This window comes from Danio rerio, chromosome 4, assembly GCF_049306965.1.
Source record: "Danio rerio strain Tuebingen ecotype United States chromosome 4, GRCz12tu, whole genome shotgun sequence".
In the NCBI taxonomy this organism is placed as follows: Eukaryota; Metazoa; Chordata; class Actinopteri; order Cypriniformes; family Danionidae; genus Danio; species Danio rerio.
In genome coordinates, this window is record NC_133179.1 from 43860631 (window position 1) to 43877500 (window position 16870).

The following is a 16870-nucleotide window of genomic DNA, read 5'->3' on the forward strand; positions in this document are numbered from 1 at the left end:
ATTTTTATTGATTATTATTTTATTTAGAGTTTTTTTTCTCAGTTGATTTCATCTTGTTGGTTTTGGCTTGTGTTTTTCTTTCTTTCAGTGATTCTGCTTGTTAACAGTTGTTCATCAACAATTCTCAATCCTCCTTTAATTAGACACTTCATTGTCTCATTAACTTCATCACTGTCTGAGTGTTCAGCCCTCTGTAGTGAGGACACTAGTTAGGATTTTGCTGTGGAATTTAAGGCTTACGTGTGTTCGAATTAAAAATACAGACTATGGGATTTGTTTTTAACAGAAACATTCTGGAAACTGAATTTACGAATGTAAAATGTTGAAAACAGCAGATTACTGGCAACCACTGCTGCCAGTATTTTGACATACATTTAACAGATATTTTACACAATAAGAGTTTGCTAATTAACACTCTGGGTGTTAAAAATTTTAACACTTTCAAAAATGTTATTTTAACACTTATAGTGGTTCCCATATAAACACTGAGGGAGTGTTAATTTTAACTCTAAGGTAGTTAAATCTACCAAATCTAAAATTTGCAGTGTGAGATCGATAAAAAATACAGACTGTTGAATGTGCTTTTAACAGAAATATTCTGTAAACTGAATTTATGAATGTTAAAAACAGCAGATTACTGGCAACCACAGCTGCTGGTATTTTTCCGTAAAATCTAAAAATGAAAAAAAAAGAAAGAAAAACAGCAAAACGGTTTTTGTGTCACCATTTCGGAGGATAATAGCGTCTCTGTTCAAGTCCAAGATGAACTGAGAGTATTTGATGTTATGCTGCATCTTCTTTTCTTTAAAGGTAACTGTGTAGTTTCTAATGCAGTCCAAATCTGTTTGCTAATTGCAATCACACATGAAAACATTATTGCATCTAAAGATTTTACATTTTTGTGCACTAAGCTATGATTTTGTAAAATAAACAATGTATTAGTTCATGAAATATGGTTAATTTTTGTAAATTTATACAGTTCTATTAAACTTCCATGTTTTTCACAGAAAGGTTCTGGCAACCACAGCTGCTGGTATTTTTTCGGAAATTTAACAGATATTTTACACAATATGAGTTTGCTAATTAACACTCTCTTGGTGTTGACAATGTTAACACTTTCAAAAGTGTTATTTTTAACACTTATAGTGGTTCCCATATAAACTCTGAGGGAGTGTTAATTTTAACTCCAAGGTAGTTAAATCTACTATCTAAAATTTGCAGTGCACAGAGACACATTTACACCTCACTGCCAACTAGCGTTTTGGAAGTGTTAATGCAGACCAACAGAGACAGCGCCGCAGAAGTATAAATGCACAGTTACGTGCGTTGCATGCGCCGTTGGTTACGCCGGTCCCTTGACGCGGAAGTATAAAGCAGGCTTTAGCCTGCCATTGAGGTGACCTAAGATGATTGACGTTGTCTATCCACAAGACGGCGACAGGACCAGATAATAAGCCCTTAGAAGATTAAAACAGCCTAATTTCTAACTACAGCTAATCAAATCATTATTAAACTGGCAAGCATACCTGCCAAGTTTTTCCCAGGAGCCTCCTGTATTTCAGACCAATTTTACAGTTTCCGCTCGCAGCAGCCACCCTAAACCTGGTGCTTAATACAGTTACTAACACTATAGTACAGTTACTTTCCTATTAGAGACAAATGTTGGCAGGTATGCTTTTAAGTAATATTCTAAGTCGATCTCTTTCTTTTTTATGTTGTTGTGCTGTATTTATACTGAGTTATACCATATATATCCAGTGTATTGAGTGTGAGATGTGATTCCCATATCAGGAATATGTGTTGTGTTGGCAAAAAGAAAGAAAAATGCCTGCATCTGTTCAGCATTTTTCATTATCGCAAACACAACGTCAGTCTGGTAGGGATTTGGGCTGCTTTTTTCAGGGTTACCTATTGTAATATGCAGATTGCAACATAGAAATACTGTAGACTGTAACACTGTAAGAAGATATCTCTGTAGACTTATTGAATTTCATGTCAAGTTCAGCCTTATAATCTTAAAATGGGAGCAAAATCAACTGTTTTGTTATCACTTTACACACTATGCTTGATAATCATTCAAACACTAGCTCTAAATTGATGTTGGTGAATTAGCAAATGTTTCTGCTGTTCTGACGTCAGCTGCAGATGTGAATGAATGGTGAAAAAAATAGTTCCTTATACAAAAGGGTTTTTAGACTCTCCTTGGTTGATTTTTTTTTATATATACATGATTATGCTACCGAACTGCTGTATAAATGCAATATCCCACAAGTAGCAGTGCAATATGGCTGTATATCAGCAATGGCTGAGTGCCTTGGTGTCCCACCACTTAAGATATACAGCCATATTGCACTGCTATGAGTGTGATATTGCGTTTATACAGCAGTTATATGGCATAATCTTGTATATAAAAAAGAAAATCAAACAGAGAGTCTCAAACCTATTTGAATGAGGAACTACTGTCATTCACATCTGGAGATAACTGCAAGAACAGCAGAAACTGCTGCTCATTCACCGACGTCACTGTAGAGCTAGTGTTTGAATTATTCTCTAGCGTAATGTCTAAAGTGATGACAAAACTAGTGATTTTTGTGCACATTCTAATTTTATAAAGCTAAACAGCATGAAATGACATCAGTCTACAGAGATCAGAATAATTAACCCTGAAAGAGCCACAGCAAAGAAAACACTACCAGATTACTATGGTATAAATACAGCACTACAACATACGAAAAGGAGAGATCAACTTAGTGTCACTTATCTTTTTATAAAAATAAAATTGATCATTTAATCAGCTGTAGTTTTAGTAAATTTGCTAGTTTTTCTGTCCATAAACAAGTTCATTCCCACCTAAAAAGCCTCAAAAGTACAGTTTGTCAAACTGTAGTGAGTCTATTAATCTACTATCACTATGTGTGTGGACTGATAAACAAGGGTTGAGAGGCTGGACCAGTGCTGTTATTGGAAAATATCGCTGGGCTATCAGCCAATCGGATTTGAGAACCAGACACAACTGTTTTATATATATATAAATTAGTGCTGTCAAAATTAGTGCGTAATTTAAAATATTTAACACGTAAAAAAAAAAGTTGCAGTTTTTTTTTTTTTTTCTGTTGTGGCCGACATGTGGTAAACATGCAAAGAAATATGGATAAGTCCAAGGAAGCACATTTTGAAGGCAAGTTTCAGTATAAAACAATTAATGTCACATTACTGAGCTATCCAGAATCTTATCTAATTTCGGGTGTTTTCATTTATAACTTTCGTCTTCTGTTTTAATGGAATTAGATACCGCATGGCGAACGGAAAGAAAAACTTTTGCATTTCATGACTCAGTGGTTCTTTAAGGTAATCAAAAGTCGCTGCTGACATGGTAGACTCTTAATAAGAGTATTATCTTAATCATATTAAAATCTGAGTATTGGTGTCCAAGTAAATGAAGTCAAAGACAGCGCATTTATCTACCTTTCAGCTCGCGCCCTCAAATGTTTTATTAAGTTTGACGTGTTTCCTTCATAAACGAAAGTTTTGTAAAGCGTCTGCTTCGCATCGTTGTGTCAGAATGTTTGTTTAATACAGCCATACTTTAGAATGCTTAGTTTAAGCAAATATGATGAAGAGATCATGCGTGTTGAATCTGAAGGGAGTTGCTCCAGCTGCCCTGACCTCTGCGCGTTATGTGTTTGTGAGTGTGTGTGTGTCTGTGTGTGTGCGCGCGAGAAACCTACCAGCAACAAACCTTCCTATTGTCCGTAGCCACTAAATCTAAAAGTTCAGAATTGCAGGGAGATGGCTTGGCACTCTCAGCTCACATCATTCAAAAGAAACGGTCCACATTGTCCCCCGATAATGTCAACAGACTGGACTGTTATAGCAGCTGTCTGAATGTAAAGGAGGACTGAGCAAAATTTTCTGTTTTATAATTAATGTTCTTAACTCACAGCAAAACTTTTAATGAGTGTAATTGTTTGTATTCAATACTTTATTATTATTATTATTATTTTCCAATTTCCATATCTGCAATGCCTATTTTGGCATTTTTGCAGTCCACTTAGAATCCAACCTGCAAAATCATTTTTTTATTTATTGGCATTGATTGTTTTGAAATTCAAATGGCATTAATATGCCTGTGTTTTTATTTCTGTAATTAATATGGCTGTCAAGCCAGGATCTTGATGGTTTATTGTGGGTATGTTGTTTACACAAAGAAATCTGTTACAAGTTAAACAAAAGTTCTTATAAACAATTATATTTTGAATTTAAATAGTTTTTGTCTTGCGTTTACATTACTTTTAAATGAGATTAATCGCGGTTAATTTTCTAAAAAAGTGTGAATAATTTTTTAAAAGTGTGATTAAAAGTGAGATTAATCAATTGACAGCTCTTTTATTTATAGATAGATAGATAGATAGATAGATAGATAGATAGATAGATAGATAGATAGATAGATAGATAGATAGATAGATAGATACTTTTATCGCACGATTAAAAAAAATATGGCTGTTAATCTATTCTGAAAGTTGGGTTGGGAGCTGGGTCTATTTCACGCAAGTTATGGTGACTTTCACCTTGATATTTTAGCGTGGATGTATACCTGACCGGTGAGCCGTCTGACAAAAAAGTGCCCTTCGGAATAAAATCAGCAGGATGACTGACTTTTAACTGCTGTTCGGCAGTTTCACTTTAACTCATGAACATTTCATTCATGCCCTGTGACAAACTGGGCTATTAGACGCAAATAATGAGTAAGGATTGGTGAGAGTGTTATGGAATTTATTAAACTTATACATTTTGCGATGTGTGCGCCTGTGTGGTCCTTTGCCGACAGCAGCGTGATTGGGTCTTGTGGGAAAAGATGGCGAAAAGTCCTACATGACGGTAATAGTCTGAACGCGATGTTTATTTAAATAATTCCACTATGCATACTCCACATGTCTTAATTCCATTTCTGTTTAGTTCACTTATGACTTTAGTTGGATTAAGGTAACCTTCAAGTTGTTTTTATTTATTTATTTTTTTAACAAGGCAATATATTACTAAAGAATATGAGTATCCAAATCACTAATCAACACTAATAGGATTCATAAGCTAACTAGTTAACATGCTAAAAATGAACAATGCTTTTGCAGCATTTGAGATGAGAAATGCCAATTTCCATTTTTGGGTGAATTATCCCTTCATGCCTGTGAAGTTTGTTTATGAATGCAAGAATTTTAGTTAACATTGCACCAACCCTAATCAAACATTTGAACCATCAATATCTTCAGGATTACAAAGGCTCCAGACAGATAAACCTTTTTTTTTCTATTAGAGCTAAACTTTCCAGGACCCGTGTTCCCCTGCTTGGATTTAGAAAAAAATTCATAACATTTTGACATTTCTCAACTTTACACAATGAAAGACAAATAATTTTACTGCTGATTCTATAACTTTTAAATATTTTTTTGTTACTTTAGCATCTGCCAAGGACCTAAAAAACCTCATGAAGTTTTGGGTTGGATGGGAGCGGATGGAAGAAAATATGGTTGTCGAAATCGTAAAAAGTGATCTCCCAAAGTCTTCCACATGCTTCTGCGTTCTTAGGATACCAGGGCACTACTCCGAATACCAATCCTTTGTGAGTTACTTAATGATGTGCATTGGTACTTGCCCGTATGGTTTTGGCCATGTGTAATTTTTTGACAAGTATGTTACACATACTATTATGAGATGCTGGTAAAGATCTAAAGTTCTGTACTGCGCATTTAAGCTTGATTGTGTATATTGTTACGTCCTTTTAGATGTTAATATTAAACTAGGAGTAGATGACAATAACATACATTAGTTTAATGTGTGTGACAAGCGGATGGAGAAAGAAATAAACTGAATCAAATAATCACTGCAATTATTTATTGCCCATATATCCAATGAAAACCAGTGAAAATATATTATACAGTGAAAGAAAAATATTTACAATGATTAAATAATGAATTACCTGGGGGAGAGGAAGTAGTTGAATGTGCTTAAATCAAAGAAATAAATATAACAAAACTCAGTAACTGTTTTCACCAAACTAAACTAAATATGAAAAGAAAAGCATGAAAAGAAACATCTTCAACGTACCAAACGTCTTAACTAAACTGCTCTAACTAAAAACAAAACATACAGAAAACAGCACATTCTCCTGAACCTAGTGAACTAATACAAAATATCAATCTGAGTGTTGTATATGTATATCGCGCGACTTACTCACTCCTACACCTCTCCGAGGCATCACTCAAACATGTCAGTTAACTGGACAATTTCACAAACATTGTTAAATCGCAAACTTTAGACAAGAGCATTAAACAAGCAAAACACATTCTCTCAGACTAGCCCTCGCAAGAGAGACTGTCTTCACAGAGACCCACAGAAAGACTAAGAGCGAGAAGTGGCGAGAAGGAAAGAGACAGAGAGAGAGAGAGATCGCCATTGCAGTTTGGGCTCGGCTTTTAAACGCTACGCCAACCAGCGATTAGTGGCGCAAACCCAGCGTCAACGGCCAACGTCATCAGCACGAAATGCGGATCCTCCAATGCCGTTCGTACCTGTAACACATGCATGAAACGACACACCCACATACAAACGAACGCACACACTTATCCAAAATACGTTCTGCGAGCGAACGTTACACTCACCCTCTTAAGACTAAACATAAAGCAACATTAAGCTCTAGATAAAGTGTCAGCAATGACATTTTCAGATCCTTTCTTATGTTTATGTTTAAGTTAAAATTTTGTACAATCAACGACCAATGCATAAGGCGTTGATTGTGATTGTACATTCTAGACAGAAACACTAGAGGATTGTGGTCAGTGTATACTGTAACAGGCAAAACTGATGAACCCACGTAAACCTCAAAGAACTGCAACGCCAAAATTAAAGCCAAAGCTTCCTTCTCAATGGTGGAATAATTACGTTGGTGTCTATTAAACTTACGTGAAAAGTAACAGATTGGGTGATCAAAGCCAACATCATCTTCTTGGACAAGCACAGCGCCAGCACCCAAAGAACTGGCATCAACTTCTATTTTAAATGGACGTGAGAAGTCAGGTGCGGCAAGAACAGGTGCACAAGTAAGCAACAACTTAATACTCTCAAAAGCCTGTTGGCATGCATCAGACCATACAAAATCAGCTTTTGGACTCAACAAGCTAGTCAAGGGACAAACAACAGTCGAGAAATTACGACAGAAACTCCTGTAATAACCAGCCATTCCTAAAAAGCGGCGCAACTCGCGTCTCGTTGTAGGAATAGGAAACTCAGCTATAGCTGTCACTTTGGCACTCACAGGACGAACTTGACCTTGACCTACTTCTTTGCCCAAATAGGTAATTGTTGCTTTCCAAATTCACACTTGGCTAAATTAATAGTCAACGAAGCGTCAGATAACCGTTTAAAAACAGTACGAAGTGCAGACAAATGCTCATCCCAGTCACAGGAATAAATTACTAAATCATCGAGGTATGCATGGCAATTTGGAACTCCAGACAATACGATGTTTACGAGGCGCTGGAAAGTTGCGGGAGCGTTTCATAACCCGAAAGCCATTACTTTGTATTGTAGGAAGTTATCCGGTGTAACGAAAGCTGAAATTTGCGCAGCTCGCGGAGATAATGGTATTTGCCAAAATCCTTTGAGTAGATCTAACTTCGTGACAAATTTCGCCGAACCCAAATTGTCAATACAGTCTTCCATTCTGGGCAATGGATAACTATCTGGCACTGTTACGGAATTTACCTTACGGTAATCCGTGCAAAAACGGAATGTACCGTCAGCTTTTGGCACAAGCAGACACGGAGAGCTCCAGGGACTATGACTATACTCTGCTAGATTATTTTTTAACAGATAATCAACTTCGTCTTTCATCACAGAACGTTTTACATTATTTATTCTGTAAGCATGTTGCTTAATAGGATGATCGCATGTCACTTGAATATCATGCTGTAGCACGTTAGTTTGAGTCGGCACATCACTAAACAGCATCGGATATTCTCGCAACAGTTTGATCAAATCACATCTCTGTGTTTCTGACAAAGTATTAAAATAATCTGGCAAATTATTAAGAATCTCCGAATTCAAAAGTCTACCACACATAGTCAAGTCATTACGAAACGTAAAGTCATCATCATCATCATTGTGACACTCACCCAGAGAAGGCAGCTCACTCACATCAGCAGAGTCACACACAGCAGTGACAGCAGCAACTAAGGGTTCAGAGGAAACAGCAGCAAGTTGTTCCTTTTCGAAATTACCAGACACTGTCCTAGGGTAATACAACTTGAGCATGTTAATGTGACAGGTGCGAAATTTTCTTTTTCGATCAGGTGTATTTATCACAAAGTCAGTTTCACTCAGTTTTTTCGACACCTTATAGGGGCCAGAAAAACGAGCGGACAACGCTGAACCGGGTACCGGTAGCAGTACTAAAACATCATCACCAGGTTTAATGTCACGGACAACAGCTTTCCTGTCATACCATCCTTTCATGTCCTCCTGAGCTACGGACAGTGACTCATGTGCAAGAGTGCAGACATTGTGCAAACGTTCTCTAAAACGGCTAACAAAATCCAAAATATTTACTCCTTTTGATTTTTCATTTAACATCCCATCTTTCAGCACTTTAAGAGGCCCGCGAAAGACGTGGCCGAATGTTAAATCTGCCGGAGAAAAACCTAATGACTCCTGAGTAGATTCACGAATTGCAAACAACATTAATGGTATTCCTTCATCCCAGTCTTTTTCAGAGCTCATGCAATATTTTCTCAACATGGATTTTAGTGTTTGATGAAAACGTTCGATAGCTCCCTAACTTTCAGGATGATACGCGCTTGATGTTCGGTGCTTTATGCCTAATGAGGTTAAAACTTGCGTGAACACTTTTGACAGAAAATTCGTACCTTGATCTGTTTGTACGATTTTTGGTAACCCAAAAGTAAAAAAAAATTTGATCATTGCTTTGATCACAACAGGTGCAGTGATTTTCCTAAGCGGGATGGCTTCGGGAAAGCGGGTTGCAGAGCACATAATAGTTAATAAAAACTGATTACCTGCTTTCGTCTTTGGAAGAGGACCAACGCAATCCAAAATGACGTGCTCAAATGGTTCGCCAACAATAGGGATCGGAACAAGTGGTGCTGGTGGAATCTTTTGATTTGGTTTGCCAGTGACCTGACAAACATGACAAGTGCGACAGTGAGAAACAACATCCTTCTTTAAGCCAGGCCAGAAGAAATGTTTAAGAATGCGCTTGTAAGTTTTTGTCACACCTAAATGACCAGATAAAGGGTGATCGTGGGCCAAATTTAGCACTTGTTCTCGATAAATTGTAGGCAGAACAATCTGACAAACAACCTCCCATTCATTCTCTACACTGTTAAAAATTGTCCCGTTAAAAAACAGTAAAATACTGGCAGCTGCAGTTGCCAGCAATGTACTGTTATTTTACAGTATGTTGCTGTAAAAATACATGGACTACATTGATTTACACAATACTCAAGGGAACTCATTTTGCTCACTGAAAGCAACTGCCTCAACTTGGTCAACTGCTGAATGAGTTTATGAAGTAATGTGCTATATATGCTCAGAAGCATACTTATAATGATAACTTATTTTAGTTAATTAAAAAAGTTCGGTTTAACTCTAATGTCTTATTTTTCACAACAGTACTCATACATGTAAATCTGGAATCACCAGAGAGATTCTGACTGCATCAGCAACTAAACAGCCGCTATCTTTAAATAGAGAAACATGCAGAATAACATCAGCAGTTCATTGTTCATCTTTAACTCATACACTGGCTCTACTCTCCTCCACAACGGTGACACACAGAAGAAATTAGCTTCAGGTTTTACAGTAAAATACTGTTTTTTCCTTGATTTAACAGTAATCTACTGGCAGCTGTGGTTGCCAGCAATCTACTGTTTTTTTTACAGTCTACTTCCGTTGTGTAAATTAACAGTATATTACTGTTATAATACATTTTTACACTGTGTTTTTACCTTTCACACCTTTAACCCTTTAAACCCCAGAACATATACTTCAGTTTTAATTGAAGTGTCCACACTACTGAGTGTTCAAGAAACATGTAGCAAAGCTGAACTAAATTCATTAATTAACGGACTAATTAAATGATAATTGAGGATTAACAATGAACAAATGAAGAAATACTAAAGGGAAAAAACAAGAACAGAACATACAAAACTTTAGTCACAGCTTTATAATGAAATAACCTGAAGAACAACAAATGATTAAATCATTTAAATGATCAGCGGATGATTAAACAACTCTACAAACATCATCACCAGCTACACTTATTACTTAATACATGTATTTTTGTATAACATCTACTAAAGTTCTTCTTGAGAAAAAGTTAAAGTTTTACGTCACCATCATGGAGAACAGAGTTTGCTTTAGTTGGGCTCTTAGCCCTGTCATTTTTAACATTTATATATCTTGGCTGCTGCAATTGTTAAGAACTTTGTCTAAAAAGCTTCTTTGTTGTGGCAAGCTGGCTAAAAACCTAAATAAGATCTGGTGATGTTCATGTTGCTATTAAATGGCAGAGTCTGTTCTCATTTAGTGTAATAAAATTTACTGCTCCTATTCAAAGTTAAATCTATTGTTTTACATTATATGTCTATATATGGCAATGATTTCTGGGATTTTTTAAGAATATCTTGGACAATAACACTGCTCTATGGTGTAAATCGCACTCAAAGAGACATCAAAAATCAGCATATGAACCTCAATAATGGTGACAACTAACAAAATTAACAGTTTAACTCACAAACAGGCAACTGAAAGTCTAAACATAAACAACAGCAGAATCAAACACAAATAAAGAAAACTGTGAGACCATTATACAACATTTATTTATACCGCAATGCATGCTGGGATATTTGTACAGTGCCACTCCCAGCATGCATTGCAGCATGAAACATTTGAGATGTTACCATTGTTGAGATACAAGGTCAGATTCATGAGGTCTGAGTGTGTATTTGTCATAACTGAACTGTTTTTGTATGTTATTTCTTAACTGTTAAGTAATTACGGAGGTATCTTTTCTGTTTCCACTTCTCATTAATTAAATTAATATCTGCAACTAAGCATAAAATCTATTGCATGAGACCCTTCATCCAGATATATACCAAAACATTTATCAGAACTAATTTCAGACAAAAAGATTTCTCTATTTATTGACTTTCCAACTTTATTGCTATAGTATAAATGTTTTGTAAACTCTGCATTACAGCAGTTGGAAAGTCTTCTTAAATGGGTTCAAGGGTGAAGAGCCCAACTAAATCAGCCCCTAACTCCATTACGGTGACACAAAAAACACCTTAATTTCTGTTGGATCTCAATGAGAATAGTATGGAAGTCAAATCAGTCAGTAATAAGTGTGTGTCTGCTGTTGTTTGTGGAGTTGTTTAATGATCCTCTGCTGAGACTGAAGCTGTTTTATTTTATTAGATTTTATTTAATGTTGTAACTCAAGTCACTGTTTGTGTTTCTTGTTTATTTTCTTCAGTAATTGTAATTATTAACAGCAGGTGTTCATCAGTGTCTGAATTCACTCATTAGTGTTCATTAAAACTATCAGGTGAACTATATTAGTTAACTAGTGTATGAAATAGTGAACAAGGACACAAAGTGTGATTTCAAACACAGACTTCAAAACATCGAATCTGAACTCTGTTAGCTCACAGCTCTGCAGTTGGTTACTTTCTCGAAAACAAAAATGTTACCCAGAAAGCACTGTTTTTAACAGAATATTACTGTTTTAGTGAAAAAACATTATTTTACCGTAGAATCTGACCGTTTTTTAACAGCAATTTTTTACAGTGTACATCTCTGCTAGAACGCCATTTACGCAACAATAATCCATTGTCAATCACGTATACACTCAGGGTATTTTTCGTTTGTTTAAAATCTTTGTCAGCCGCAGAAAAACATTTCGTTAAGGACTCATCATCTCGTTGTGCATTTTTAATTCGTTCGTGCGAAATAGGTTCAGATAAAAGATCACATTCGGGCGCATCTGTGGGCGGAGTATTGTCGGAGCGCATTTCTTTCTCAGCACCTTTAAAACTTTTAAAATCGACCGAAACAGGATTTTTCTCAGTAAACAAAGGTGGCAAAAATGAATTAGATAATATTATTTCTTCTCCGATTCTGCGTTTTTGGGCACGAGTGACTACATTCGTCTGGAAACGTGTTAGAAATGTCATCAGCAGGGATAAAACAATCAGGTTTATCAACCACTTCAGGCAAAGATGAAACTTTATCCCCGGCCAAGTCATTTCCGAGAATAAACGCAACACCTTTGACAGGAAAGGAAGGACGTACACCAACTTTGACAAAACCTGAAATCAAATCACACTGCGAGTGAATTCGATGCAAAGGCACCATTAAAACACCCATCTCAATTCCCTGAACTAGAATGTTGGATCCACAGTAAGTCTGATCAGATAAAGGAAGTGCATCAGAAATTAAAAACGAGTGAAGTGCTCCAGTGTCCCTCAAGATTTTAATTTCTTTCTGCTCTTCAGTATTTCCATTTACAGAAATCAGTCCCTTCATTAAAAATGGCTTAAAGCCAGCGTCAATTTCATTTTCACTAGAGTCAAGTCCAGACAAAGTTTTCACAAAAGCTGCTGGTTTCATTTGCCCTTGCTGATTTTTTCGTTTAAGCACTAAACATTCGGAAATTAAATGTCCGATTTTGTGGCAGTAAAAACACTCTCTAATCTCTTTATTCGTTGGTGAACTACTTTTTGGACGTGCGGAATTTTGAGCCATGAATGAACTCAATGTCTTGTCAGGTCGGGGTACAGAAAACACGCTCTTGTGCGTTAACACATACTCATCCGCAAGAGTTGCGGCTTGTGACAAAGTCGGGACTTTCTGTTCATTAAGATATGTGACAATTCTCTCAGGCAGGCAATTTTTAAAATCCTCCAGAAGCATCAATTCTCGCAGCGCATTAAAATCTCTCACATTGTTAGCAGCCAACCATTTATCAAAAAGAACTCCCTTGTCACAGGCAAATTCTACGAATGTTTGCTGTGCATTTTTCTTTTGGTTTCTAAAACGTTGTCGATACGCTTCAGGCACTAACTCGTATGCGCGGAGAACAGCGCTCTTAACTGAATCATATTTCAATCTCTCCTCCAAAGTTAAAGCAGAACAAACTTCCTGTGCCTTTCCGACTAATTTACACTGTAGTAAAAGACACCAAACTTCTTTAGGCCAATGAAGTGCGGCAGCCACACGCTCAAACACAGCAAAATAGGAATCCACTTCGGATTCTCTGAAGTGAGGCACTAAAGCAATATGCTTACTAATATCAAAAGCACTAGACGAAACATCACTCAAAACACTTGCCGAATTATCATTAGCAGCAGGACTTACAGGATTTAACTGCACAGATCGGCCAGAACCAACCTTCAACAAGTCTAACTCGAGCTGTCTAAGTTTTACCTGTGTCTCCGCGTCGATTTCCAATTTACGGATATCCAGGCGCAGCTTCATCTCGGCGTGGCGCGTCTCAGCTCGCTCTTGAGCTTCAATCTGCATGCGAGCCAGGCGGACCTTTAGCCTCGCATCACCCCCAGACTCAATTGAAGTCGGGGAAAATGGATGGAAGGGCGGCAAGCCAGTCTTTGCCTCGGTCTCCACCTCGGCATACTCACCCGTCTCCTTCTCCGCATCCACTAAATTATCAGGACTGTGTTCTACAGCCTCTGCACCAGCCTTATCGCCATCCGCATCAGGTAAATTTAAAATTTTGTGTTTAATCAAGTGCTTTAAAACCTCGTCTTTAATAAGGCGCTTTAAAGACTGCCTCACAACAGGAATGCGATAGTGTTCACCTATCTGCAACAAATCGTCTTTCCTACATCGCTCAAAAACTTCCAATGTCGGATTAGCAACAAATGTTTCTAAATCAAAAGTACTCATTGTCTAAATTCTCACATATAGCCTACTTACTAACAAAAGACCAAAATTGTAAAGAGAGAAAATGATACTATTTCACTGTCACAGTTTTTCTCCTTTTTTCTCTACACCATCCGAGTACACACACACAAAACTATTATCCGGGACTAAATTAAGATTTTAAATAATTTAAATAGATCCTGGACGAGCCCCCAATTATATGTTACGTCCTTTTAGATGTTAATATTAAACTAGGAGTAGATGACAATAACATACATTAGTTTAATGTGTGTGACAAGCGGGTGGAGAAAGAAATAAACTAAATCAAATAATCACTGCAATTATTTATTGCCCATATATCCCATGAAAACCTGTGAAAATATATTATACAGTGAAAGAAAAATATTTACAATGATTAAATAATGAATTACCCGGGGGGAGAGGAAGTAGTTGAATGTGCTTAAATCAAAGAAATAAATATAACAAAACTCAGTAACTGTTTTCACCAAACTAAACTAAATATGAAAAGAAAAGCATGAAAAGAAACATCTTCAACGTACCAAACGTCTTAACTAAACTGCTCTAACTAAAAACAAAACATACAGAAAACAGCACATTCTCCTGAACCTAATGAACTAATACAAAATATCAATCTGAGTGTTGTATATGTATATCGCGCGACTTACTCACTCCTACACCTCTCCGAGGCATCACTCAAACATGTCAGTTAACTGGACAATTTCACAAACATTGTTAAATCGCAAACTTTAGACAAGAGCATTAAACAAGCAAAACACATTCTCTCAGACTAGCCCTCGCAAGAGAGACTGTCTTCACAGAGACCCACAGAAAGAATAAGAGCGAGAAGTGGCGAGAAGGAAAGAGACAGAGAGAGAGAGAGAGATCGAGAGATCGCCATTGCAGTTTGGGCTCGGCTTTTAAACGCTACGCCAACCAGCGATTGGTGGCGCAAACCCAGCGTCATCGGCCAACGTCATCAGCACGAAATGCGGATCCTCCAATGCCGTTCGTACCTGTAACACATGCATGAAACGACACACCCACATACAAACAAACGCACACACTTATCCAAAATACGTTCTGCAAGGGAACGTTACATATACATATAGGAGTCAAGAGCCTGGGTTTTTTGAAGGAGTTTTTTTAGCCCAGACTCCATGGTGTCGAATTTTGATGAGGAAGTCCGTGGTGCAGTCAAGAGTGTAAGTTTTTTCAATCCGGCTGATATCTTTGCCTTATTTTATAAATAATTAGATGTAAAGTAGAAAATACTGTAGCCCTCTTACTTGGGTGAGGGAGCCTTTATTAAGGTGTTATGAGTAATTCAGAATAACCTGTGTTATGAATATCGGGCTTGACTATATATTCAGACTCAATATACATAAATATATATAAATATGACATTATGATATACTCCAATATTAAAAAGGGTTACTTTAACAGGTATAATAACCAAAAAAATACTTAGTGTATTGCTTTATTGTCAGTACATGTTTAGTTTTAAAAATTTTTTTTAAAGAAATAAAGATTTTAAAAGGATTTTACAGTACAATATATAATACTTTACAATTAAGTCTCATTAGTAAATGTTATTTTGAAAATTGAGGAAAACATATTTATTAGTACTATGTTAATATTAGTCTAAGAAACTGAATTCTATCAGTTATTAACTTTATATAAAAACATGATGATGACTTTTGAGTTATGTTTTTGAGTTATCTAAAGTAATGTATTATTAGTAAGTAACTAAGAAATTAACATCACCTAGGATAACATTGACACTAAATTAACTAATGTTAAATGGAGCCTTACTTTACAAAGTTATTGAACAAAAGGACTTTATATAGTCACAATGTTCATTTTGTTTGAAAATAAATTAAGTCTTCAAGCTATTAATGCTGTGAATGTCACCACCAATGCAACAATCAGTATAATTTTAAACAGCACTATAACAATTCAATTAATAATAATTATGTACAGTATTTTTAAGTGCCCATGATATCAATATCCCATCAATACTATTCATTATCAATATATATTGAATAATTGATTATATAATAAATGACAAAATGTTGACATTGTTTGTATGTTTGACCAGCCTCGTAATTTAATATAGTTAATGTCAATGTCATTATTGTCATTAATGTCAAAAATAAAAATGTGAAACTATTTACTTTGGTAGACACCAGGAAAAGCAATGTGTGGGGAATCCCACTGGACAGCAGCAAGAGAGACATCAAAGCAAGCCAACAAGTTGGATGAAGAAGGTGTGGAAATTGCTGTGTGCAGGCATGGATTCCTCCTAAAAGGTTGGTCTTGGGATTGGTCTTAACAAATAACAAATATTAGCAATTACAAATCTTTGTGGATGATTAATCTAATGATTTTAAGCCTGCTCTTCACTGTGCAACATGCTCTCTACTTTTTCTATTTTTCAAAAGGTCTGAATATGTATAGAGGAGAAATCTTTGCATATCCGATGTATCTCCAAAAAGGTTTCAAAGATGCAAAATTTTTGGCCATGGATGTGACCTGCCGTTATGTGCCATACCTGGAGAAAGTGTCAGAGGCCCTGAGTTATCTTCAACCTCTTCAGAAAATGAGACATTGCTTGTCTGTAATGCATGCCAAAGCCCACAATACAAAATGCGAGGTGATGCTTTTAACTAGTTGATTTTTGCATTCAAGATCAAAATATAGCCAATAACACAATGTAACCCAATGAATAATGATGTGACTCAAACTACAACACTGCTTCCTGTAGTAAATAGTTTTCTATCCAGATGTGCCCTGACCACAAAATATATGACCAAGTCAGGTTTGTTAGTCCCCTGCTAGCCTGTAAATAAACAACTGGATATTTTACAATTTATTGTAGATTATTGATTTTCTG

At 36.3% G+C, this 16870-nt stretch overlaps 3 protein-coding genes across 3 annotated transcripts in view; 2 read left to right on the forward strand and 1 right to left on the reverse strand.

The window, feature by feature from the left end:
• The window catches only part of LOC101883766 (uncharacterized), a 291682-nt gene that overhangs the window by 131667 nt on the left and 143145 nt on the right, over positions 1 to 16870 (reverse strand). The window lies entirely within an intron of this gene.
• Positions 1 to 16870, forward strand: part of LOC110439479 (NACHT, LRR and PYD domains-containing protein 3-like) — a 136622-nt gene that overhangs the window by 69089 nt on the left and 50663 nt on the right. The window lies entirely within an intron of this gene.
• LOC141381707 (uncharacterized) overlaps positions 16749 to 16870 on the forward strand; it is a 3986-nt gene continuing 3864 nt past the window's right edge. The window contains exon 1 of the mRNA XM_073948048.1: positions 16749 to 16795. Within this exon, the coding sequence (XP_073804149.1) occupies positions 16783 to 16795 (13 nt within the window). The 5' untranslated portion in view covers positions 16749 to 16782. The remainder of the gene's footprint in view (positions 16796 to 16870) is intronic.